The 25732-nt window shown below is 40.5% G+C and overlaps 1 protein-coding gene across 3 annotated transcripts in view; it reads left to right on the forward strand.

Moving 5' to 3' along the window:
- NCAPG2 (non-SMC condensin II complex subunit G2) overlaps positions 1-25732 on the forward strand; it is an 84548-nt gene that overhangs the window by 3246 nt on the left and 55570 nt on the right. For 2 of the 3 annotated variants that reach the window (XM_033192920.1, XM_033192921.1), the window contains 10 exons: positions 174-290; positions 8950-9138; positions 9491-9605; positions 11753-11907; positions 12520-12654; positions 15370-15464; positions 16881-16950; positions 19755-19841; positions 23626-23721; positions 24344-24469. In XM_033192920.1, coding sequence (XP_033048811.1) covers positions 213-290; positions 8950-9138; positions 9491-9605; positions 11753-11907; positions 12520-12654; positions 15370-15464; positions 16881-16950; positions 19755-19841; positions 23626-23721; positions 24344-24469 — 1146 coding nt within the window. In that variant the 5' untranslated portion in view covers positions 174-212. Of the gene's footprint in view, positions 1-173; positions 291-6026; positions 6336-8949; positions 9139-9490; positions 9606-11752; positions 11908-12519; positions 12655-15369; positions 15465-16880; positions 16951-19754; positions 19842-23625; positions 23722-24343; positions 24470-25732 lie in introns of those variants that run through there. The other variant, XM_033192922.1, reaches the window with a different exon arrangement.

Raw genomic sequence — 25732 nt, forward strand, 5'->3', positions numbered from 1 at the left:
CAGAGCGAGACTCCGTCTCAAAAAAAAAAAAAAAAAAAAAGAATATTTTTATAAACTATCTGCCATACGTGGTTCAGGAATTTTCTTGCAGTTCTTGGATGTTAATATCAAATTAAATCTTATAGGAAAATATATATTTGCGAGTGTTTCAGTATGATTGTGTTTTCCACTAGGGTTACAAAATAAATGCCATTTGAACAGTTCCGTCTGTCATGGAAAAACGTCAGACATTTGTACAAGCCGTGTCTAAGGAGCTGGTTGGAGAGTTTTTGCAATTTGTTCAACTTGATGTAAGTTTCATGTTTTAGTTTTGTTATGATGTTTGACTGTGAATATGAAATATGTTCTAAAATCATTATGTCCCCAAACGAAACATAGTTATCTCAGTGAATCCTTAGTGACCAATGTTTATTTGAAAGAAGAAAACAAAACCCTTTATACACCAATCTACCTGCTGGTGGGCTAAGCTAAGGTGTAAAAGATAAACAGAAGTTAACCAATCAAAGAGGGATGTTGGGGGAAAGGACCCATCTAACCAAGAAGGTCACTCTGAAGACTAGAGAAGGTTTGTTGTGTTTGAACTTGAAGTTCAGCAGGAAGGCAGAAGATGAGACTGGGGGCTAGGCTAAGTGGGTCTTTACTATTTTAAGGAATTCAGACTTTATCTTGAGAATGGTAGGTGCTTGAAGCAGGGAGTGAGCTGTAGGCAAGGGAGGAAGAGAACAAAAGAGAAGGAGAGAGAACTGGTGGACAAAATAGAGGTAAGGATAAAAATATGGTTTGCATTTTGGAAATATTCCTCTGGCTACAAGTGAGAAATATGTCAAAGGGACATATTTAAGGCTAACCTCTTAGGTAGTGCCCTTTGTAATGATGGTTGAATTAGGAGCTGGAAATGGGAAGCTGCTTGGTAGTGGAGTGATGGCACTATTGGACTGATTGGATATGGGTATGGCGGGGAAGGGCCCAGACGTCTGACTGTGTAGTACCATTCAGCAAGCTCATGAACGTGGGAAGAGGGCAGATTCAAAGGAGAAGGTGGTTCCATTTTGGAGGTGCCAGATGACTGCTGGTGGGATGTGCACCAGCAGACGGCCAGTAGTCAGACATGCACATCTGGATACCAGGGGAAAGGGCTGGGCTAGCGACAAGTTGGGCATGGAAGCCTAAGTCGTGGGAATGCCTGCAGTTATCTCTGTAGTGTTTCAGAGAAAAGGGCCTAGGACACATCTCTGAGGAAGCCAGCATTGGAGGCACTGACTCTGAAATATGAAAGTATCTTTGGGGCAGGAGACCCTTAGCACACTTGTCTCACTTGTTCTTATTATGTGGTGAAAATCAAATTAGTGACAACAAAGAATTAGGAATCTAATAATGAATTTGTTACTAGCAACATTTAAGAGATCAGTTTTCTTTATAAGAGAAATGAGCTTAAAACATGTTTTTGTATTATAAAATGATATCCTGTAAACTTAAAAATAATCACAAACAGGCATCTCATCACCATAGAATTGTTTATAAGAGCAAATTAGATAATATGTCAGTGTCTGCTTTAGCAGTAGCAGTGTATATGGGTTGTATTGGAAATGCAATACCTACATATTTTAAAGTCTGGAAGATTGTTGTTGCAAAGTGCATACCATAATGTTAACAAAATCACAGCAAACTAAATTGAAAATCAAAGGTAAAAATAGCAACTAAAAATCACACTGGTGGCCACAATGACAGGTACCCTTCTGGGGTGCATTGTTTCCAGCCACCCGTTGTGTGCCAACCAGCCTTTGCAGTGTTGCTGGGCAGCCAGCAGACATCTCAGGAGAGTACCGAATTAGTCCTTATACTAAGGAGGCATTAACTCTAGTTTATCAATAATAAGCTTTATTAACACTTAACAATTCAGTTTAGTACCTAGTCACCATGTAGCTCTTAAATGTAAAAATGAAAATTTGTAGGATTGTGCATCACGTGGTTTCATCAAGTTGAATGACATAAATGCCATTTTATATAATCATGATGGTTTCCCATAGTTCAATTTGATAAGAACTTAAATCAGTTTGAGGCCTATCAGGTAGATCTTTCCAAGCACAGTTAGTTCTGCTATAATCCCATACGTGCATTGCCAACAGTCACTGCACTCTGCAGAATTGGTTTAAAAATGAAGTAAAATAAAAAACCCAGAGAGATTATGGGGAGAATGGAGTTAGGGGGACAACACTAAAAAATTTTGCCGGTGACATGTTCAAAACAGGAACCTAATAAAACACTAGCATAATTTTATATGTTAAATCACTAAGAGATGCATAAATACTATAGTAAGCATGGCATTTTACCTTGAAAAATATTTAAATACTATAGTTGGAAGTGGGTGCCTGTGCTCACAGGGTACACCTGCTGCTCTGTGTGTAACAGGAAGAAAATGAGGTAGAACAGAGGAGAAAAAGGCAAGCTAGGCAGAGGGGAATAGGGAGCAATAGAGAGCACAGTGGGCCTGGGGAAGGCACAGTGAAGTGGGGTTGGGACCTTGGGTCATGGCAGGTGAGGGCACAATGTGTGGCCCAGGTGTGGATGGACTGAGCTGCTAGGTGTCTGAGATGTGTTTCATGGGATCCTGGTGGCTCCAGTCAGTGGGTGCAGTTTTCTGCGTTCACCTGGTATTTCTTGCCTATGAAATCCCACATAAGAAAATGAGAAATTTGCCTTTGGTCAAATTGTTCCTTGATGTATTGACAATGTTGGAGCAAATTTTTATTTTCAAACAAATGTTCTAGAGCAGAGCTGATGACACCGCATGCCCTTGTCCTTCTTGCAGAATCAGTGATGGGGAGGAGGACACAGCACTGAGGAGAATTCCATCATTTAACAAACGTGTCCTAAGTGCCTTCTGTACGCCAGACACTGCACTGAGAGTTAGGGTTATAATACGCATAAAGCAAAGTTTCTGCACAAATGGGGGTTTATGTCCTAGTGGTAGAGGAAGAAAAACAAGACACATATGTAAATAGTAAAGCAGGTGGAGGCTGAACACAGTGACTCACCTCTGTAATTCCAGAGCTTTGGGAGGCTGAGGCAGGAGGATCATTTGAGGCCAGGATAACACCAGCCTGGGATGTAACATAGTGAGACCCCATCTCTACAGTAATGTTAAAAAATTGGCCAAGTGTAGTGGCTTGTGCATGTGGTCCCAACTACTCAGGAGGCTGAGGCAGTAGAATTACTTGAGCCCAAGAGTTTGAGGCTACAGTGAGCTATGATTGTGCAACTGCAGTCCAGCCTGGGTGACAAAGTGAGACCCTGTCACAAACAAACAAACAAACAAAAAAACGAAAAAACGACTACTACTGATAAAGCAGGTGGAAGTGGAAGTTGGGAATGATGGAGTGACTAAAGAAACCCTCAGAGGAGATGATATTTTAACAGAGTTGGTACAGTCACATGACTCTTGATGAGGATAGGTTCTGAGAAATGCATCATTAGGTAATTTCATTATTGTGTGAACATCCTAAAGTGTGCTTACATACACCCAAATGGAGCAGCGCAGTACACACCTGGGCTAGATGGTACAGTCTACTGTCCTAGGCTACAAACCTGTATGGCACGTTACTGTACTGAATACTGTAGGTACAGTGTTGTAACACAATGGTAAGTGTGTATCTCAACATTGAAAAGGTACAGTAAAAATACAGTATAAAACATAAAAAATGGTACACCTAAATAGGGCACTTAGTATAGCTGGAGCTTGCACAACTGGAAGTTGTTCTGGGTGAATAACTGAGTGGTGAGTAAATGTGAAGGTCTAATATGTCATTGTACACTACCATAAACTATAAATGCATCACACTTGGGCTACAGTAAATTTATAAAAACATTTTTCTTCAATAATAAACCTTAGCGTACTGTAACTGTTTTACTTGATAAACTTTAAAAAAATTTTAAACCTTTAAAATCTTTTATAATAACACTTAGCTTAAAACACAAACTCATTTTACTTTACAAAAAATCTTTCTTCAGGCCGGGCGCGGTGGCTTAAGCCTGTAATCCCAGCACTTTGGGAGGCCAAGATGGGCGGATCACGAGGTCAGGAGATCGAGACCATCCTGGCTAACATGGTGAAACCCCGTCTCTACTAAAAAATACAAAAAACTAGCCGGGCGTGGTGGCGGGCACCTGTAGTCCCAGCTACTTGGGAGGCTGAGGCAGGAGAATGGCGTAAACCCGGGAGGCGGAGCTTGCAGTGAGCTGAGATCACGCCACTGCACTCCAGCCTGGGTGACAGAGCGAGACTCTATCTCAAAAAACAAAAAAAAAAACTCTCTTCATTTTATTTTATTTTAACTTTTATATTCAGGGATACATGTGCAGGTTTGTTACATAGGTCAACTTGTGTCACGGGGTTTATTGTACAGATTATTTTATCACCGAGGTATTAAGCCTAGTTATTAGTTATTTTTAGTTATTTAGTTATATTAGTTATTTTTCCTGGTCCTCTCCCTCCTCCCACCCTCTACCCTCCAATAGGTGAGTGTGTGTTGTTCCCCCTGTGTCTGTGTGTTCTCATCATTTAGCTCCTACTTACAAGTGAGAACATGCTATATTTGGTTTTCTGTTCCTGTGTTAGTTTGCTCTGGATAATGGCCTCTGACTCCATCCATGTCCCTGCAAAGGACTTGATCTCATTCTTTTTTATGACTGCATAGTATTCCATGGTGTATATGTACCACATTTTCTTTATCCAGTCTATCATTGATGGGCATTTAAATTTATTCTATGTCTTTGCTAAAAATACTTTCTTTATACCCCTATTTGATAAGCTTTTCTCTATTTTTACTTTCTTTTTTTTTTTTTTTTGAGTTGGGAGTCTTGCTCTGTTGCCCAGGCTGGAGTGCAGTGGGGCCATCTCGGCTCACTGCAACCTCTGCCTCGTGGGTTCAAGCGATTCTCCTACCTCAGTCTCCTGAGTAGCTGGAATTACAGGCACACGCCACCACACCAGCTAATTTTTGTATTTTGAGTAGAGACAGGGTTTCTCCATGTTGGTCAGGCTGGTCTTGAACTCCTGGCCTCAGGGGATCCACTGGCCTTGGCCTCCGAAAGAGCTGGGATTAAGGTGTGAGCCACTGCGCCCAGCCATCTATTTTTACTTTTTAAACTTTTTTGTTAAAAACTAAGACACAAATACACATGTTAGCCTGGGCCTATACCAAGTCAGGATCATCAGTATCACTGTCTTCTACCTTAACATCTTGTCCCAGTGGAAGGTCTTCGGGGGCAATAACAGACATGCAGCTGTCATCTCATCTCCTATGATAACATTGCCTTCTCCTGGAATTTCTCTTGATGCACCTGCCTAAGGCTAGTTTACAATTAACTTTAAAAAAGTGTAGAAGGAATATACTCTAAAACAATGATAAAAAGTAAGTTTGTTTACACCAACATTACCACAAATGTGATTAATCTGTTATGCTGTGATGTTTTGACAGCCATGACATCACTAGGTGATAGGAATTTTTCAGCTCCGTTATAATCTTATGGGACCACTCTCATATAAGTGGTTTGTCATTGACTGAACTATTACTATGCATTGCATGACTGTATTTGGTCAGAGATCCAAATGGGCCATGTAGAGATTTGGGAAAAGAAGATTCTAGACAAAAGGAATGGAAAAGCCCGAGACCCTGAGGCAGGGCACATTTGGGAAGGTAAGGGTGTGGACTTACTGAGGAGGAGGAGGGTGGCAGGGTTAGGGTGGAGAAGTAATTTCTTTCCTGTTGAAATAATTGCTAAGTTAAAAGGAAAGTTGCAAGAGGAATTCAAAGGAATCCTGAATACCCTACATGCAGATTTACTAGTTGTTACCACTTGCCACATTTTCTTTATCATTCTTTGTATTTACATTTTTTCTGAATCATTTGAGTCAGTTGTAGGCATTGTGCCTCTTTATCTCTAAACATTTCAGTTCGTATTTTTCTAAAATAAAGATATTCTGTTATATAACCACATTAAAATTCTCAAAATCAGAAAATTTAACATTGTGGATAATCCTGTTAAATAACCCTCTGCAGCCTATGTCCTCTCCTCTTGAATCTGGATTGGACTTGTGCCTGCTTTGATGGATGGAATATTGAGGAAGTGGCCTTCAGAAAGTTTGGCAGCTTCTACTTCCTCTCGGAGCCCCTGGCTGTCATGTAAGAAGTGCAGGATCACCCTCTGCTGGAGAGAGAGACCACACACAAAGGCTGGAGGATGAGACTGCAGAGGGAGACCTCATTAGTGGGCACCAAAGTGCCAGACATCCAACCCCCAGCCGCCACCTTAAGCACAGGCATGCGACCCCAAGAGTGAGCATCTGATTCATGAGATACAGTAAAATTGTTGCTTTATGCTACCAAGTTTTTTGTTACGCAACAAGACTTCCCCTGCTTCATACACATGGTGCCAGTCACAAGAGAATACCTCCCGCTGGGCATATAGACTACAAAAAGGCACTCTTGCTGGAGCACAGGTGGCCAGGGCACTCACACAGGGAGGAGAGGCCCTGCAGGATGTCCACCCCGCGGGCCCCTCAGCCTGTTACACTCTGTACAGCACAGGGCTGCACAGCTTCTGTATCCTGGGGCTGGAGGAGGTTGTGGAGGGATGCCCACAGGCAGCTCGCCAGTCTGCACATGTTCTTCCTAACTGCTGGGCTTTTGTGTTGCCCTGCCTTTGCCCAGTGTCTTATGGCCCTAGAGGCCTGGGCTGTCACTGCTAATGTTGTGGCAATGCCAGGCAATGACCGCCCCAAGGCTATGCTGGGGAGAGGCAGAACATTTTGATATTTGAACAGTTTTTGTCCCTCATCCTTTCCTTGCCCTTCCAGTCAGCTCTCCTCTGCCCTAGGCAACAGGCACTCATTTCTCACATCCCCAGCTCCAAACAGCCCTCAGTGAAGCTGGGTGTGTGTCTCATTTTGTTGCTGTAGTTTATTACTGGAACCTGTCTCACTCATTTCTTCAGGGTTAATTTTTCAGGAAGGAGTTAACAGCCCATCCTAGTTTGTCACATAGGTGGATGGGCAGCTGTTTCTTTTCCTTCAGGCTATATCCTTCAGCATACACCTCTAATAGATTTTAATGATCTGTAGGGTGTTATTCTTGCCCCTAGACTGTGAACTTAACTCAGGACACGATGGGACCTGATTCATCTCTGTGCCCTAACCATCAGTCAACTAATATTTCCTGATGTAAGCATCATGAATCAGCCCAGTCATTTCTCTTGTCACCTTCAGTCACCAGAGTTTGCCCTGAATAGAACATCTTAATCTTTGAACACAGTAGCTGTGGTCCATTTCCCAGACTAGGGACCCCAGCACCAAAACTGTCCGTTAATGTACTGGAAAATTACCATTAATGGACTTAAACGGGCCATTAACTTATTTTTTCTGCATAATTGAGGTATAAAGAATTACTCAGCTGTTCACGATTGAATGTCTTGTCTATAGGCAGATCATGATGCTGTCTGAGGTCAGAAATTGGAGAGCTGGTCTGTGTACGTGATTGACAGGCAAAGGCCTAAGGAAAATGGAGAGCAGAAATGAAGGGGAGGAGGGTCAAGGAAACGAGGAAAGAGAAGAGATAAAAGTGAACAAGCAGAGGTGGAAAAAGCTCGATGGAAAATGGAGGAGCGCTAAGAAGAGGAGAAACCAAACGCCAGGGCAGGAGAGGAGTTAGGAGAGCAGGAAGAGAGGAGAGGGAGGGATGGAGGGCTTATGAGGTATCTTTACTCTCCATCTTACTGTGTTTTATGACCCTGACAGTTTCGAAGAGTGCAAGTGGCTTTTTTGTGGTATAGCCTTCAATTCGCATCTGTTGAGGATCTGATTCAATTTTAGTGTGCGCTTTGGCAGGAAGTGCTTAGCAGTGTTAGGTCCTCGGTGCTGTCAAGACAGGAAGTGCATGTCATGGTCTTTCCATCCCTGTGTGGGTGGATGTCCTCCAGGTCTCTTCCGGGAGCCTGCCTCTGTGGAAAAGTGGTGACACTGTAATGTCCTGCTACTCACCAGGCTTCCACCCACTTGTTTAGCATCTTCTGATAATTCCTGCCAGAGTGCGTAATTACTGTGACGGCTATAAAATAGTGATTTTCTAACCCTGTATTGCATCTGTATTTACTCACTGACATTCTAGAGCATGCAGGTGCTATTAATTAATGATTTGATATTTATTATCAGTATGCTGTCATTGATTTTTTCTTTTTAGAGGTAGGCTCTTGCTATGTTGCCCAGGCTGTAGTGAAATGGTACAATCACAGCTCACTGCAGCCCGCTCTCTCAGAGTGGCTGGCTTGGCCTCGCTGATGTTTATTTTATTCAATTGGTTATAATTAATCACTGTCACTGTTTTGGTGCTCACCTTGTCCCAAATTTGGCTAGAGGGAGTCCCTTTAACTGGATTCTATGCCCTTTTGATGAGGGCCTCTATTTGCCCCATCAAAGAGTAGGTGAGGTCATCTCAGATAAGAGGAAATGGGTTTAGAGGGTTGTTGGGGGAGATCTGAAATCATCTCGTTGGCTGGTGGGAGAGAATGATATTGAGGGATGAGTAGAAGGTGGTGTTGAGGGCCCATGGGGGGCTGGAGTCTGTGGCCACAGTATTATTATCACCATTGTTGTTGAACTTTAGCCTACTTTTGTAACCTAATTCAGGTATGGAGATGGTGGACATTTGGGTGCCTTTTAGGGAGGGTTTTGCTAAGTGGGTGAAATTTTTAAAACTCTGAAGATTAGGATACTAGGAAAGAATAGGTGGAGAATCCCCCTGCTTCTTCCCTTTTAGGAATGGACTTTGAATACTGCAACCAAATTCTTGAACTTGTAATGAAGTTAACATTTAAACTTTTCTTCTGATGACATTATGAAAAGGATATGGTTAATTTTTTGTATTTGAAATGTGACACTTGCTATTTATGTTACAGAAAGAGGCCTCTGATCCTTTCAGCCTAAATGAATTACTAGATGAATTATCAAGGAAACAGAAAGAAGAATTATGGCAAAGGCTGAAGAATTTATTGACAGATGTGTTGTTAGAAAGCCCGGTGGATGGGTGGCAGGTAGTGGAAGCCCAGGGTGAAGATAATATGGAAACAGAACATGGCTCAAAAATGGTAGTATTTGTTTTTCAAAAAAAGAAACATTTTTCTCTTTTTTTGTTAAAAAATAACTGTTCATTGTGTATCATTAAATTTTACTTTAAGACAAATTTTGAAGTTAGAAGTCAAGAATTTTAGAAGTTTAGTCTGTTGTAGTTTTATTCACTTCTCAACCCTACTGTTATTAATCTAATACTAGATATTGCTGTCCTTTTAGGATGATTAACTTTTATTCAACTTTAATTCTTTTTAGAGTAAGCTAAAATTGTGGCTTGATTTTTAGAATATTTGTAACTGAAATTTCTGCGAAAAACTGATTTTAAGTTGATGATTTTAATTCACTCATGCTTTGATTTTTCATTTATAGAGAAAAAGCATAGAAATAATTTATGCAATTACATCTGTGATTCTTGCTTCTGTATCTGTAATAAATGAAAGGGAGAACTACGAAGCCCTACTGGAATGTGTTATTATATTAAATGGTGAGTTGATTTTGTTATAAATGGCATATTTAGAAGTGGACATTGAAATACTTGTTTTTGTTTCTGTTTTTATTTTTATTTTTTTTGAGATGGAGTTTCACTCTTGTTCTCTAGGCAGGAGTGCAATGGCGTGATCTCAGCTCACCACAACCTCCGCCCCCCGGGTTCAAGCGATTCTTCTGCCTCAGCCTCCCTAGTAGCTGGGATTACAGGCATTCGCCACCACGCCTGACTAATTTTGTATTTTTAGTAGAGACCGGATTTCTCCATGTTGGTCAGGCTAGTCTCGAACTCCCGACCTCAGGTGATCTGCCCGCCTGGGCCTCCCAAAGTGCTGGGATTACAGGCATGAGCCACTGCAACTGGCCTGAAATGATACTTTGTAAAAGGAAGCTAGTTGTTTTCATGAGCATTGTTGAATTCAGTAGCAGAAGTGGTATAAAGGTATAGCTTTGCAGTCCAGTTCTTTTTCTTCAGTTAGAATAGCAGCATACTTACCTAAGGGCTGTCTTGAATACTTAGTTTATTTATTTTATATTTATCATTTTTTTTTTAGAGACAGAATCTGTCTCTGTTGCCTATGCTGGAGTGCAGTGACATGATTCCAGCTCACTGTAGCCTTGATCTCCTGGGCTGTAGCTATCCTCTCACCTCAGCCTCTTTAGTAGGTGGCACCACAAGCCCGTGCTTTTTGTTTTGTTTTGTTTTTTGGTAGAGACAAGATCTAACTGTATTGCCCAGGCTGGTCTCAAACTCCTGGGCTCAAGTGATCCTCCCACCTTGCCCTGGCAAAGTGCTGAGATTACAGGCATTAGCCATTGCATCTGGCCTAATAAGTTTAATTTAAGCTGCATTCAGATGTTATAGGTGGTAAGATGGGCAGTACTCAGCAACTAACTGCTATTGTTTACAGGTTTTTCAGGGAAGTCTGACTTACTGGACCAGTGATCAAGAACTTCTTTCTAGGAAAATACCTGATTATGTGATTACCACTGCTAGATAGTGTCAACTTAACTAAGAATTCGTGACATTGAATTTTTTCTTTAAGTATGTTGTGAACATGAGCTGAGGAGTCATTGTTGACTCCTAGGGGAGTTTTACTGTATTGAAATGTGAATGATGGTACTTTTCAAGTTTTAACAAAACTGTAAAACTGGTTATTAATTTAGGAGGTATAGTAGTCTAAGTTAATGAAAATATTTGATTATGAAATATATAAAATTCTAGTTACAAAAGATGTAAAAATATCTGAATGATATTTAAGGAAACTTTTCACATACCCTCATCCCTCACTGTGCAAGTGCAGTTTCATGTGACAAAGTGTCTCATCAAGCTTCTTGTTCTTAGCATCACTTGGATTTATGTATCTGTTTTATAGTACATTGTTTTATTCTGAATTCTTGAGTTGAAATACAGTGTCTTATTAAAAAGTCACCCCTAATCATAATGAAAATAGCTCCCAAATGCTTTGTGAATTTTACTATCAGTTTATTTGTATGGTCTGCAAATAACTAGTAAAATGATTAGTGCTAACACTGTCGTTGCTATCAACTTCCCAGTTAATTCAGGAATGTTATATTAGTGTAATGACATTCAGATACCTACAGATTATAATTATGAGCATTAGTATTATTAATTTAATTATTGAGCTTTTCTGTTAATAAAAGCACTGCAGGTTTTGTATTCATTATGGTAATTGCTTTGACTGTTTTTCACCTCTGAGCCAAAATTTGAGGCTGGCACATTGAGGGATAGTAGTGGATTATTGATTGGTCAGTAGACCTGTCTTGGCTCTGGTGTTAACAGAGATACCATTGTTCTTGTTACACTGAGGTTTGGTTAGCCTCAGCACCTGCGTTTCTAAAATTGGTGATAAGATTTCTCTGAGACTTCCAGTTCCAAAAATCTCTTTTCTATTATGTCTGTTGAGGGTCTTTTTATAACAGTTATCAAACAGTTTTTTAATTGACATTATTTGCATTTTATAATTAATGTATATAAATCTTTGACAAGTTTTAAACATAAACTAATATTATTTGCTTAGCAAAGCTTTAAATGATATATAAAGTCATAATACTCTAAACTGTTGAATCTGAAGTAATAAGAATTTGCCTTACTAATTGGAAAATTTCTGTGCTGTATTTTAGGTATTTTATATGCATTACCTGAGTCTGAACGAAAACTACAGAGTTCTATTCAGGATTTGTGTGTTACCTGGTGGGAGAAAGGCCTGCCTGCCAAGGAAGACACAGGAAAGACAGCCTTTGTCATGTTGCTTAGGAGGAGTCTGGAGACTAAGACAGTGTGTTCGCTTTTTATTTTTTAAAGACTGGGTCTCTCTCTCTGTTGCCCAGGCTGGAGTGCAGTGGCATGATCATAGCTCACTGCAGCCTCAAACTCCTGGGCTAGAGCAGTCCTCCTGCCTCAGCTTCTCGAGTAGCTGGGACTGCAGGAGTGCACCACCTAGCTAAGACTTTATTTTTAAATGTCTTCCTAACATTCTAAACCTGTGCTAGTCAATGTAGTAGCCACTTGCCACAGAAAGCTATTTAAATTTAAAGTTAAAAATAATGAAAAATTCAGTTCCTCAGTTACATTAGTCACATTTTAGTAGCTCTGCAGTGAAATGTGGCTAATGTCTCCTGCACTGGACAGTTTAATCTTCATCATTGAGGAAGTTCTTGAACTTGCTAGATTTTTTATTATTTTCCCTGTGTTTAAAAACATGTTCTGTAGAGCTATGCAAATTTAGGTGGCATTTGCAAATTTTAAAATCTGTTTTTATTTGTCATTATTTTTTAATCTTTGGTAAATCATCTAGAATTACCATTATTTCTGATATAAAATATACTTGATTTGAAATATGACTTTACTGTTCATTAAAAAAAGTATAACTTTTTTATGTCATTCCCAGGGTGCAGACATATGTCGGCTCTGGCGTATCCATCAAGCTTTATATTGCTTTGATTATGATTTGGAGGAAAGTGGAGAAATTAAAGATATGTTACTTGAGTGCTTCATAAATATTAATTATATCAAGAAAGAAGAGGTAAATAGGCGTTTGTTTTTTGATCTGTTTGTGAGCTGCTTCTTAATAGATGTTTCTCCTGTGTTGACGTGGTTCCTGTCTGCACCATGCGCGGTGTTGCCATGAAGGTCAGCTTAGCTACCAGGAGCTTTTTACTGCACATCATTTTTACTGCATGGCAGTACTAGAGAAAACATTTTACAAGTCCTTGCTTATTTCATCATTAAATTGGATGGTAACAGGTTGCTGTGTGAATCCTAGGGGAGCCATACTTGTATTTTAAATTAAGAATGATTAAAAATAAGGTTGAGAAAGCACTTCTCTATGATTGAGATCTGGCCTTCTGCCCTAATTCCATGTTCATTGCCATGTACTCAAAACTATCATCCCATAATATCCTCCATTTCTTTTTTCTACCCATCCTGTAAATCCAGAGAGGCTTCTGGCCTGTTGCTGCACTGCCCGTCCTGGGGTCAACTCCCAAACGAGGCTACTGAGCACCTAAAACGGGACCCATCTGAACTGAGATTGGCCATAAGTATAAAATACACATGGATTTGAAGATTTAGTGTGAAAGAAATGAATATAAAATAGCTCATTAATAATTTTTGTTATATACTTAATATAATAGATAATAGTTTAGATATATTGCTTTACATAAAATATATTATTAAAATTAATCTTCTTTTGTTAATATGGCTACTGGAGAATTAAGAATTACAGAGAGGCTCGCATAGTTCTTCTGTGTTAGGGGTCTTCTGCATTTGTTTACTGAGCATCAACTACATGCTCAGGCGGGGTCAGTGGAGACTAGAACAAGCCTTTGCTTTTGGATGCTCATGGCACAGCAGGCACATCTCTGAGGCGGAAGGAGGAAGTCATTCCTTCTCCCTGAAGATGATGGAGAAGGGCTTCAGAGGAGGAGGAGGACCAGCTCTGAGGTACAGAATAAGTTTCCTCCAGGTCTCACAGCTGCTTAGCAGAAGAGACAGAACTGGACCCTGGTGAGCCATCTGTGGTCTGCTAGACAAAGGGCCATGTGATTAGGACTGAGACCTTCAGCTCCCAGGGTCCTTGTTTACCGTATAGGTGGTGACCTTGGTCAGGCCTTTCAGCCTCAGTGTTGTCTTATGTAAAATAGGAGCAACAGTTACTCTTTCACAGGATTGTTGTGAGGAACAGATAGGTGATATGTATCAAACCGCAGCCCAGACTCCGGTGGGTAAGAACCCTTGGGGAGGGTAGGAACCCCTGGGGAGGGCTGCCCTGTGCCGTCCTTGCTGTGTCAGCACCGTCATTATCACAGAGATGTTGGACACAGCCTGTGCCCCATACCCGTCTCCAGGATTGTCCCGAAATGTGGGGAGAGTGAAGAAATGAATGATGGATTCAAACAATAAACTTTTATGTTGACTTATACATAAGGAGTTGATGAATCGTACTTGTTAACTTATATTTGTGTGCAAATATGTAACAGGCATAAATGTATCTATGTGTTACAACCCCTACCCTTTTTAAAAAATTGATGTCTCGGCCGGGCGCGGTGGCTCAAGCCTGTAATCCCAGCACTTTGGGAGGCCGAGACGGGCGGATCACGAGGTCAGGAGATCGAGACCATCCTGGCTAACACAGTGAAACCCCGTCTCTACTAAAAATACAAAAACTAGCCGGGCGAGGTGGCGGGCGCCTGTAGTCCCAGCTACTCCAGAGGCTGAGGCAGGAGAATGGTGTAAACCTGGGAGGCAGAGCTTGCAGTGAGCTGAGATCCGGCCACTGCACTCCAGTCCGGGCGACAGAGCGAGACTCCGCCTCAAAAAAAAAAAAAAAAAAAAAATTGATGTCTCCTTTGAATTTAAGATATGTACACGTAGTTTCCTAATCAATCATTAATTTGGTCAGATCAGTTTCCAGTCATTCTGGGTAAACCATAAACACCTTGTACTGTACTGGCAGATTACTTCTAGTGAATATTGCTGTTTTTTCTTTTTTTTTTTTTTTAACTTACCTGTTGTAAGCATAGTTACCCTGCCTTTGAATCAAAATGTATTGCATTTCTGTAGGATTCCAGTTCTGTGCAGTGGTGTGCTGATAAGAGATAAAGGTGGTATTCACTGAGAGAATTCTTGATAGACGTATTTTGTGCACTCTATAATAGAGTGTACATATTGTATTCATTTTAGGTTTGGGTATATAATCTAGTAGCATACATATAAATTATCATCACATGATGTATTTATGACTTGAAAACTGTGTATTTGGAAATTCTAACTTGACAGACACTCAACCTTTTAACTATATGAGTCCTCAGTTTTCTCATTTACAAATGAGAAGGTGAAATGAACTGGGTTATTCCATTCCATTCCCACCCACCTATGCTAGACTTAAAGCTTTCTTTCATTTGAGACTATGTAGCCATCCATGACAGAGCCAGAATGAGATGTTTATGCACCCATGGTTACTGTCTGTGGTCTCCATCTCTGCACCTGTGGTCCTTGAGGACAGAGGCGCTCAGTGTAGTGGCTGCTCGCCCCTGGGGAAGGAGGCTTGTGTGGCTCCTGGCTGTGCAGGCCCTGCAGACAGCTCAACTCCTGCGTGTGCTCTTAGTTATAATTACACGTGCCTCCTTTTTAGCAATAGCAGTGTTTAGCTTACTAGACGTTCAAAGAATTGTTTGTTATTTGGAACTTTTTATTTGGTTGCAATTTAAACATTATATCCTTTTTTTTTTATTTATAGGGAAGAAGATTTCTTAGTTCTCTCTTCAACTGGAATATAAACTTTATCAGAATGATCCATGGGACCATTAAAAACCAATTACAGGGATTACAAAAGTAAGTGTTAAAAGTACTTAAGATTTCATGCTGCTTAATCTGGCTTTGAAAGATTCCATTTGGTCTGACTTCTTAAAATTATAGTAATGGATTAGAAGCTTTAGAAATATGTTATTTGTTATGTACCATTGTATCACTGGGTAGCTTTTTCCTTTTATAGGAAATCATTCTTTTCCAGTATTAACCACTGACATTGAGGTTTTAATTTGTGGTCGTTCTTTAAATAGTTAAAATAGTTTCCAGTTGAACCTTAGTCTTGCTCATAATAAAGCCATGTCCATGGTACTTCGAATACAGTGCGTGCTTTTTGGTTGAATGTGGCCTGGCCGGTGTGGCTTCTCGGAAGAGCCTGTGGAATCTGCAGGAGCAGCAGGGAATGTTGCAGTCATGCTCTGCCACTCCCTACATGATGGAGATGTCAAGTGTATGCTTGTTGTTTGCCAGGCACAAGGCAGAGTACTTCATTTGCTCCAGTGCTGAGTACTTAGTCTGCATTTTAAAATTTAATCCTCACAACTCTTTTTTGAGGTAGGCTTTGGTTTCTAAATTTCCCAGTGTCAGGCAACTGTGTAAGTACCAAGTTGGGATCTGATTCTGGATCTCTGATTGCAAAGCTCCTATTGTATACTAGATTGCTTTTTCATATTTCCTCATCTTCAGAATATCTGAGTTGAACTAATAGTTTTTTTTTTTTTTTTTTTTTGAGGCGGAGTCTTGCTCTGTCATCCCGGCTGAAGTGCAGTGGCCCGATCTCGGCTCACTGCAAGCTCCACCTCCCGAGTTCACGCCATTCTGCTGCCTCAGCCTCTTGAGTAGCTGGGATTACAGGTGCCTGCCACTGCACCTGGCTAATTTTTTGTATTTTTAGTAGAGACGGGGTTTCACCGTGTTAGCCAGGATGGTCTTGATCTCCTGACCTCATGATCCACCCACCTCAGCCTCCCAAAGTGCTGGGATTACAGGCATGAGCCACTGCGTCTGGTGAACTAATAGATTTCTAAGCTTATGATTCTTAAGTTGATACTGGTATTTTAGGGCTTCGTGTACCTGAGGAATTGGTAGCATGGAAAGTCCAACATGACTCCAAGTCGACAATTTATTTATATTTAAATATTTTTGACTTTAGAATTTTGTTCTGGGCTTATGCACTCATAGTTTCACAGAAAATAGTAAAGTTTTGGGTAAGCCTTGTCTGAGGAGGAGGAAATAGTTTGTCATTTCAGTTTCCTTTCCCAAAACCTTCTCCATTTTCTACTTTTTGGTACAGGTAGATAACCTATTTCTATAGATAATTTGCAAAGCACTCGTTTAAACTGAGTTTCTTCTTCACTATGGTTGGAGAGTAACTGAAATGATACTTGTTGAAAGTATAATTCTTTAAGTTTGCATTAAAACTGTTCTGATCTTTTTATATAGGCCTTTGATGGCACACATTGCGGAAATTTACTTCAGAGCTTGGAAAAAGGCTTCAGGGAAAATACTGGAGGTATTTTCATTTTTTTAAATGTTAACACTTATTTTTATTATATTTTAGTTACTAAATAAGTAGTCAAAGAAGGGTTATTTAAGATCCATGTTTATGCACTCTGTCAAAATAAAGCCAAATACTGAAAATCTGTTTGATGGGCAATCCAGTCACTTGCTAAGATGTGTGGTTTGTGGGAGGTAGGACTGTGCTCTTCCAGCTGGGAGGGAGCTCTGACCCTGATCTTTCCAGCCACATGTGCTCACTGGGCATTTGGAATGTGGCCAGTCTGAATCGAGATGTGTTGTAAGTGTAAGAAACATACCAGATTTCAAAGACTTCATATGGAAAAAGGAGAATATAAAATATCTCAGTACTTTTGAAAAATGTTGAGTGAATGTTGAAATGAGAGTGGTTTGGATGTATTAGGCTAAATGTGGTAGTTGGCTCTTCGTGAGTTTCACATCCATGGATTCAGTCAACCAAGGATCAAAAATCTTTGGGAAAAAAATGCATGTGTACTTAACATGTGCAGACTTTTTCTTTCTTGTCATCAGTCCCTAAACATACAGTGTCACAACTACTTATATGACATTGACATTGTACTAAGTATTGTAAGTAATCTGGAGATGATTTAAAGGGTGCAGGGTGTGTAGGTTATATGCAGATACTGCTCCACTTTATATGAGGAGTTTGAGCATCCACAGACTCTGGTATCTGAGGGAGGTCCTAGAACCAATCCCCCATGGATACCAAGGGATGACTGTGTAATATTAAAGTAATTTTACCTGTTTCTTTTGTCTGTTTTTAATGCAGCCACTAGAAAATTTAAAATTGCATCCGTGGCTTGCATTCAATTTCTGTTGGATAGTGCCATTCAGGAACTTCAAGTCACCTCTTTTAGTTACATTATTTTTGAGAATTTGAAGATACTTTCTTTGATTATGGGTAACTCTGGTGAATACATAGTATTTATGTTATGAAGATAGGGCTATGTAATCCACAATCCCAACTCAACATCCAGACACCCTTTTGGACAAAAAAAGTGTCTTTGTTTTCACTTATATTTTTCTTATACTAGGTTCTCCATCATTTTATTTTTCTCTGAGAATAAAATTTTTACTCCAGGTCAGAAAGGAGCCTCTCACAACCCTGTGTTCTATCCTGACTTTTCATTCCTCTTTGGAGAGCAGGCCCTGCACTGAGGGGCAGAGGGAGAAACCTGCAGGGTGCACAGAGGCTGCCCCACGTCTGGAGTTTACTTCCATCCTCTCTGCTCCTCTGCACAACTTACACTTGATTTGTATTGCCAAGGTTTATTACTGACTTCTAGAAAACCAAAAGTAGGCTGGGCGCGGTAGCTCACGCCTGTGATCCCAGTACTTTGGGAGGCTGAGGTGGGTGGATCACCTGAGGTCAGGAGTTTGAGACCAGCCTGGCCAACATGGCGAGACACTGTCTCTACAAAAAGTAAACAAAATAAAAACTATTTGACTAGATGTATACAATATTGGTACCAACAATGTGTATTTCTCAGTCTCACTCCTTTCCTCTCTGCCCTCCCTCTCTTTAAGTTTCTCAGGCAAATTCCAGACATGAGATTTCATTTCTACATACTACTTTATTCATCTCTCAAAAATGTGCTTATGGAATGCCATTGTAAGACCTAAAAATGTGACAGTAAATCCTTGGTATTTTTAAAAATAATCAAGCCACGTTGAAATTTTTCCAGTGATCTCAAAATGTCTCCTTAGAGTTTTTTGGAATTAGGACTCAAGAAGTTGCCCACATGGCATTTGCTTGTTATACCATTAAAATCGCTTGTTCTAGAGCCTTTCTCCCTCGTTTCTTTTTTTTTAAATCTATGCCATTGGCATGTGAGGAAACTGAACGAGTTGTCCTGTAGAATCTCAGCATTCTGGTAGTTAGCGCTAAAGATTTGGATTCAACTTTTATGGCACAGATAACTTCCCAGGTAGTGCTGTGTATCTCATCTTTCATTGCAAGTCAGACAATGTGTGGTTGTCCCACATTAAGTGATGCTAAGTGACTTCAGGTGAAGGAAATATTTTCAAATATAATGGAGAAGAGGAACTTGAGCGTCTGCAGATGCTCAAGTATTGTATACTAATACAAACCCTGGTTTGTATATTAACCCTAGGAGCGTTTCCTTGGGTCCTTCCTCAAAGCCTCATGTGTGAGGGCGGGCACAGAGTACAGGTACAGACCATAGGGTCCACTGGGACTTTTTGCTACTGTGAGAGGCTAGGCTTTCCCCCAGTTGCTGCACTCTGAGTACCATGAGTGCGTGGGGCTGATGAAGGGCTTCCCACACCTTCCTTGCTCAGCCCTTCTCAGTAGTGGCCCTGAAATAATCTTATTTACAGTTTCCACCGTAGAGGTAGTTCTGTTTTTGTTCTGTGGAGGCTGTTGGAACAAATCCAGTCTTCTGAAGGTTGTCCAGGTCAGTGATGAGTCAGAAGAGGGGACTCCACACTCACCGTGCACTCGGCCTCTGAAATTGGTCTGATTTGAACCACCCTGGAGTGGTAGGTGGAAGCTTACCTTGCCATTTGGCACAGATTTGACATTTCATCAAATAAAAGAGAAGTGAAGCGTTCTCCTTCATATAGGAAAACCCAAGGAATTCTAAGAAGCACGGACTTAAAATAAGAAAGCTTGGACAAAATGATCCAGGTTTTTTTCTCATGAAAGTAAGATGGACAGATGAGACTTTTTTTGTACTCGAATGCTGCACTGCCTGTCAGGTGGTCAGTAGGACACACACACACACCAGTTGCTTTGCATTGCGTTTGTTATTTCAGACGATTGAAAATGATTGCATCCAGGACTTCATGTTCCATGGGATACACCTTGCGAGGAGGTCTCCAGTGCATTCCAAAGTGCGGGAGGTAAGATTGTGAACAGTTTTTGAAATAATGTTTCCTCTGTTTTGTTTTCAGATAATTGTTTTGGTTACATTTTAAAATTAAGTTAAGCTTTCGCAGACATCAATTAGGGGGATTTCTCAGAACCTTGATATTTGATGTCTGGCAGTTTTATTCTTGCCACCAAAGTTTTTTTTTTTTTTTTTTTTTTTTTTTTTTTTGAGACGGAGTCTCGCTCTGTCGCCCAGGCTGGAGTGCTGTGGCCGGATCTCAGCTCACTGCAAGCTCCGCCTCCCGGGTTTACGCCATTCTCCTGCCTCAGCCTCCCGAGTAGCTGGGACTACAGGCGCCCGCCACCTCCCCTGGCTAATTTTTTTATATTTTTTAGTAGAGACGGGGTTTCACCGTGTTAGCCAGGATGGTCTCGATCTCCTGACCTCGTGATCCGCCCGTCTCGGCCTCCCAAAGTGCTGGGATTACAGGCTTGAGCCACCGCACCCGGCATGCCACCAAAGTTTTAATGAGGAAAGCAAAGGTGTATTGTTGAGATGGTCAGTATTGTATTTGAATGACTTTAAATTCAATTCTCTGTCTTGAAATTTTCCAGAATTATTAGTTTCTAATGGCCACTATCATTTTTTTCAAAGATCTTAGAGGGTATTTGAAATTATTTTTATTATTTTACTTATAAAATCCCATTTTGCTATTCTGCAAACCAAATGAATAAATGTTTTGATTGTTTATTTGATACTTTGTTCTGTAAAGGTAATCTCAGAATTCAGATGTTAACTTTACCTTTATATTAATAATTGTAAATGGACTGACTAGGTAAGGTTCTATCATCAGTGTCATTACTACACTGATAGGTGTTTGATGGATCATAAGGATCCTGGCAGGAGGAATGGGAAAATCTGGTCTGCTCTGTTTGGTTAAGTTAAGCAGCTACTGTTGATCAGTGTTCTAACCCATGGGATGCCTTTTTGCTTGCTGTTAGTTTTGGCAACCATATGTCAAGAAAACAAGTGAATAAAGACTACCCATTTCGGCCGGGTGCGGTGGCTCAAGCCTGTAATCCCAGCACTTTGGGAGGCCGAGATGGGCGGATCACGAGGTCAGGAGATCGAGACCCTCCTGGCTAACATGGTGAAACCCCGTCTCTACTAAAAAATACAAAAAACTAGCCGGGCGAGGTGGCGGGCGCCTGTAGTCCCAGCTACTCAAGAGGCTGAGGCAGGAGAATGGCATAAACCCGGGAGGCGGAGCTTGCAGTGAGCTGAGATCTGGCCACTGCACTCCAGCCCGGGCGACAGAGCGAGACTCCGTCTCAAAAAAAAAAAAAAAAAAAAAGACTACCCATTTCTTTGTTTTGTTGTATAGTGAAACTGCTTCTATTTATAGAACGTAAATATACTAATTATATTAATTTTGAGTGGATAAGAAAACGTTTCTTTGCATTATTGGTGATTTAATTTAGGTTACACAAGGATAAAGAACCCAGAGATTTATCCAGACTACTGAGTTTTCCAGAGGATTTAAAAATCGTGATTGCATATATTTAGGATAAATACATGCAGTGACCTCCCTGTCCTACCCACGTGCCACCCCCATCCCAGTGTGGCTTTATTTAGTTGTGGTCAGTTTGGGTTGTTTATTTCACATAAATGATTTGCTGTTTCAAACTTTATTTAGTAGAATTGCATCATAATAAACTACATGTATTTATGCAAACTCTATTCATGTTTATGTAAACTGTGTGTAGTTTATATGTAAACCATGTATGTTTTCATATGTTACTTTCTGCTGTGGTAGTCTGAGTAATTAAGATATTGTTAAGTATAGATATCACTATTTGATACATTTATGGAAAAATGCACAAAAATAATTTAAAGGGAGAATATTCGATTTCACTCAAGTGAAATGTATTACTCAACTCCAAGTAATTGTTTTTGTCACAACTTATAACACATTATAGTTTTTTCCTCAAATTGTTTTTTTGATAACTATTAAATTTATGTAAGTCATTTTAGTGATATTGAAAGAGGCTTCAGGCAGTGCTTCAGACGTCATTTGAAGTTAAAAATCTCAATATTGTTGATGAAAATGTTCTAGAATTAGATAGTAACAATGGTAGCATAGCTCTAAATATACTGAAAGCCACTGAATTGTATTTTTTATTTTTATTTTTTTTTATTTTATTTATTTTTTTTTGAGACGGAGTCTTGCTCTGTCGCCCAGGCTGGAGTGCAGTGGCCGGATCTCAGCTCACTGCAAGCTCCGTCTCCCGGGTTTACGCCATTCTCCGGCCTCAGCCTCCCGAGTAGCTGGGACTACAGGCGCCACCACCTCGCCCGGCTAGTTTTTTGTATTTTTAGCAGAGACGGGGTTTCACCGTGTAGCCAGGATGGTCTCGATCTCCTGACCTCGTGATCCGCCCGTCTCGGCCTCCCAAAGTGCTGGGATTACAGGCTTGAGCCACCGCGCCCGGCCCGAATTGTATTTTTTAAAAGAGTGGATTTTGTGGCATGTGAATTAATTCTTAAGCTGTTTAGAAAATTTTTCTATGAAGCAAGTATACTGTTGATATCAAAATTTGATAGTATTATACACAAAAAGCAAACTATAGACTGTCACTTATCACCATCAATAAAAACTCCAAAATAAGGCCGGGTGCGGTGGCTCAAGCCTGTAATCCCAGCACTTTGGGAGGCCGAGGCGGGTGGATCACGAGGTCAGGAGATCGAGACCCTCCTGGCTAACACGGTGAAACTTCGTCTCTACTAAAAATACAAAAAACTAGCCGGGCGCGGTGGCGGGCGCCTGTAGTCCCAGCTACTCGGAGGCTGAGGCGGGAGAATGGTGTGAACCCGGGAGGCGGAGCTTGCAGTGAGCCGAGATCGCGCCACTGCACTCCAGCCTGGGCGACACAGCGAGACTCCGTCTCAAAAAAAAAAAAAAAAAAAAAATCCAAAATAATAATCAGAAAAAAAAAATCCCCATACTGTAGCTCTTCTAGGGTAAAGTTGATACAAGCTCACTTAAAGTGTAGTCTATTCTTTTATAGCCTGTTAAATCTTTCAAAATTTTCTTGTTTCACTAATAAAGTTTAGCCCCAAAAGGTGTGAATAGAGAAGTAAGGCAAAATTGATTGTTGTTAGGGACATGAGTCTACAAAGAATTTTGGGAAGATTCTGACTGGAAAAGAAGTGGGTAGGAAAAGAAGAATGAAAAGAAGAATGAAAGCTACAAGAATGATCATTTTCTGATTTTTTCATAAGTTTTGGGAGGAACTTGACACCTAAGTTAATCTTGTACAGTGAGAGGTCACTAAGTGTGACACCTCCTTGTTAAAGTTATGAAACAGTTACCAGGTGTTGATAATAAAGAGGTTTAGTTAGTGTTTTGGAGCAAGCATGAGTTCTTAGAACCACTCAGGAATCTCCTTTACGTGCTCCCCTTTTCCATTTTATCCTGAAGGTCAGAGGTTTAAACGAGTCTTTTTTTGAGGTTATGTGGCTGTTGGCAGAATAGCAGAAACTAGAACCCAAACCATTTTATCGCCCAAGGCCATTAATCTTTTTATTTCAGCCGTAGATTTCTTTCTTGTGATTGACTGCATTTACTGCTCTCCTACATCTATCGAAGTTACTCCTGCTGAAGACTTGTCATGACATGTGGGTGCCAGCCAGAGCCTACTTGTGGTGGAGAGAACAATTCTCCCTGTTGCTCTTTCCAAATGCCATTTAATTTAATTTAATTTAATTAATTTTTTTTTGTTAATGCTTTCTTTTTCCTTTTTTTTGGTCCTTAGGTTCTGAGTTACTTTCACCATCAAAAGAAAGTTCGGCAGGGAGTAGAGGAGATGCTTTATAGATTATATAAACCCATCCTTTGGAGAGGATTAAAGGTATACATTTTAAATAGTTTATCCATGTTTAGAATGTATTACTTGTGCTTTTGAATTTAGCAAACTCTAATTCAAAATTACAATAAAATAGTAAAGATAAAGCTGGAGACTGAATGCTTTATGAAATTTTTGAACAAATGTTTTTTTCTTTTATTAAAAGCATTTCTTGATTTCGTTTAACTGGAAACCTGGATTGGTTTAGTGCTAACTACACAGTTATTTTTAAGTAACCATGTGTAGGGAAGGAGATTAGAGACATGCCGTAAAGCAAACCAGCTTAGGCTGTGGGTGGTCTGCCGTGCTGTCCTGGGCTGTCCAAGTCCTTGAGATCTAACAAACACACAATGACTCTTAGTGCAGACAACCTTGTGTCTTTAGTGAGGATGTGGGGTGACCACTTAGTGACATGAAGTGGGCTCTGAAGTGAAGAAGCTTGATCTTTTCATAGTATCTGTTGACGTTGAACTGAGTAATGTTTGGTCAATTTAAATGTTATGATTGTCTGTAATTTGAAAATAAATCTGTATCAAGATAATTAAATTGTTACTTTGGGAACACGGTACTTAAGCCTTCGCGTGTTAACTCTTTGGGATTCTGAGATACTCTTCTTTTATTATTATAGGCCAGAAACTCTGAAGTTCGATCAAATGCTGCATTGTTGTTTGTTGAAGCATTTCCTATTAGGGATCCAAACCTTCACGCTATTGAAATGGATAGTGAGATTCAGAAGCAGTTTGAAGAGCTCTATGTACGTACTTCCGGTGGTCAAGCTTCTTACAGATACCAGCTTTGTCTAGGCTGTGGCATGTACTGCTTGTGTGTGTCCCCACCTCCCCTGTAACAGCCAGAGCTCTGCTCCCACGTGACATGGTTTCTAAACCTGGACTATTCTTCAGAGAGATGCCGCTTCTCCCTGGGGCCTTCTGCAACAGCGTGGACCCGTGGTGTCTTTTTCTACTTTGGGGACGTTTAATTATTTATTACTACGTGTGGTTGTAACCATTTTGTGCATGCGTCTGTTGTCTCCCCAGTGGAGAGGTGGCGTCATACAGTGGGTAAAGCACATGCTCTGGCGTCAGCCCCCTGCTCTCTGGGGTCAGATTCCACCACTCTCCCTTAATAGGAATGTGGCTTTGGTCCACTCAACTTCTCTGTGTCTTTCTCTGTAAGTGCGGTTGTGACACTGCCTCTCATAAAGGTGTTGGGTAGCATGATGAGCAAACACTGGTTATATTTCAGGGCAAGCCTACAAATAATGCCTGTGGCAGTTGACTTTTCAGATGAGGTGTTAGGATGTTAAGATGCGGCATTTATTTCCGAGGAGCATTGTGGATTCTTTTCATCTACTTGGTCTGTATTTCCTAACAGAGCTTACTTAAGCAGTGCATATTATCTACTGTCCTAAGTAGTAAAGTTTTAGGAAACAATGACAGCAAAGTGCTATTGTAATGCTGTGGCCTGTGGTGCTTCTGAAATGCTCCCTTTTGTTTTTCTTTTTGTTTTCTAACTTATGGAAAACCTGACATGCAGAAAGTTGAAGTAATAGTATAATAGGCCTGCACAGTGGCTTACACCTGTAATCCCAACACTGTGGGAGGGTGAGGTGGGAGGACTATTTGAGGCCAGGAATTTGAGACCAGCCTGGGCAACAGAGTGAGACCTCTTCTCTACAAAAAGTTACAAACAACAGCAACAACAACAAAAAAACAGCCCAGTGTGGTGGCACACACCTGTGGTCCCAGCTATTTGGGAGGCTTCAGCCCAGGAAGTCAAGTCTACAGGGAGCCATGATCACACAGCTACACCCCAGCCTGGGCAACAGAGTGAGACCCTGTCTCAAAAAAAAAGAAAAAAAAGTGTAATAAATATCTATACTTCTTCATGCACACACACATATCCCTAAATGAAGTCATTAGTATTTTGCTGTGTACATTATGTATATTTACAATTTTTTTTTTTTTAAGATTCCTTATTTTCCAGTTTTATTTTATTTTTAGAGACAGAGTTGTGC

This window comes from Trachypithecus francoisi, unplaced genomic scaffold (assembly GCF_009764315.1).
Source record: "Trachypithecus francoisi isolate TF-2019V2 unplaced genomic scaffold, Tfra_2.0 Lachesis_group4, whole genome shotgun sequence".
NCBI classification, from domain to species: domain Eukaryota; kingdom Metazoa; phylum Chordata; class Mammalia; order Primates; family Cercopithecidae; genus Trachypithecus; species Trachypithecus francoisi.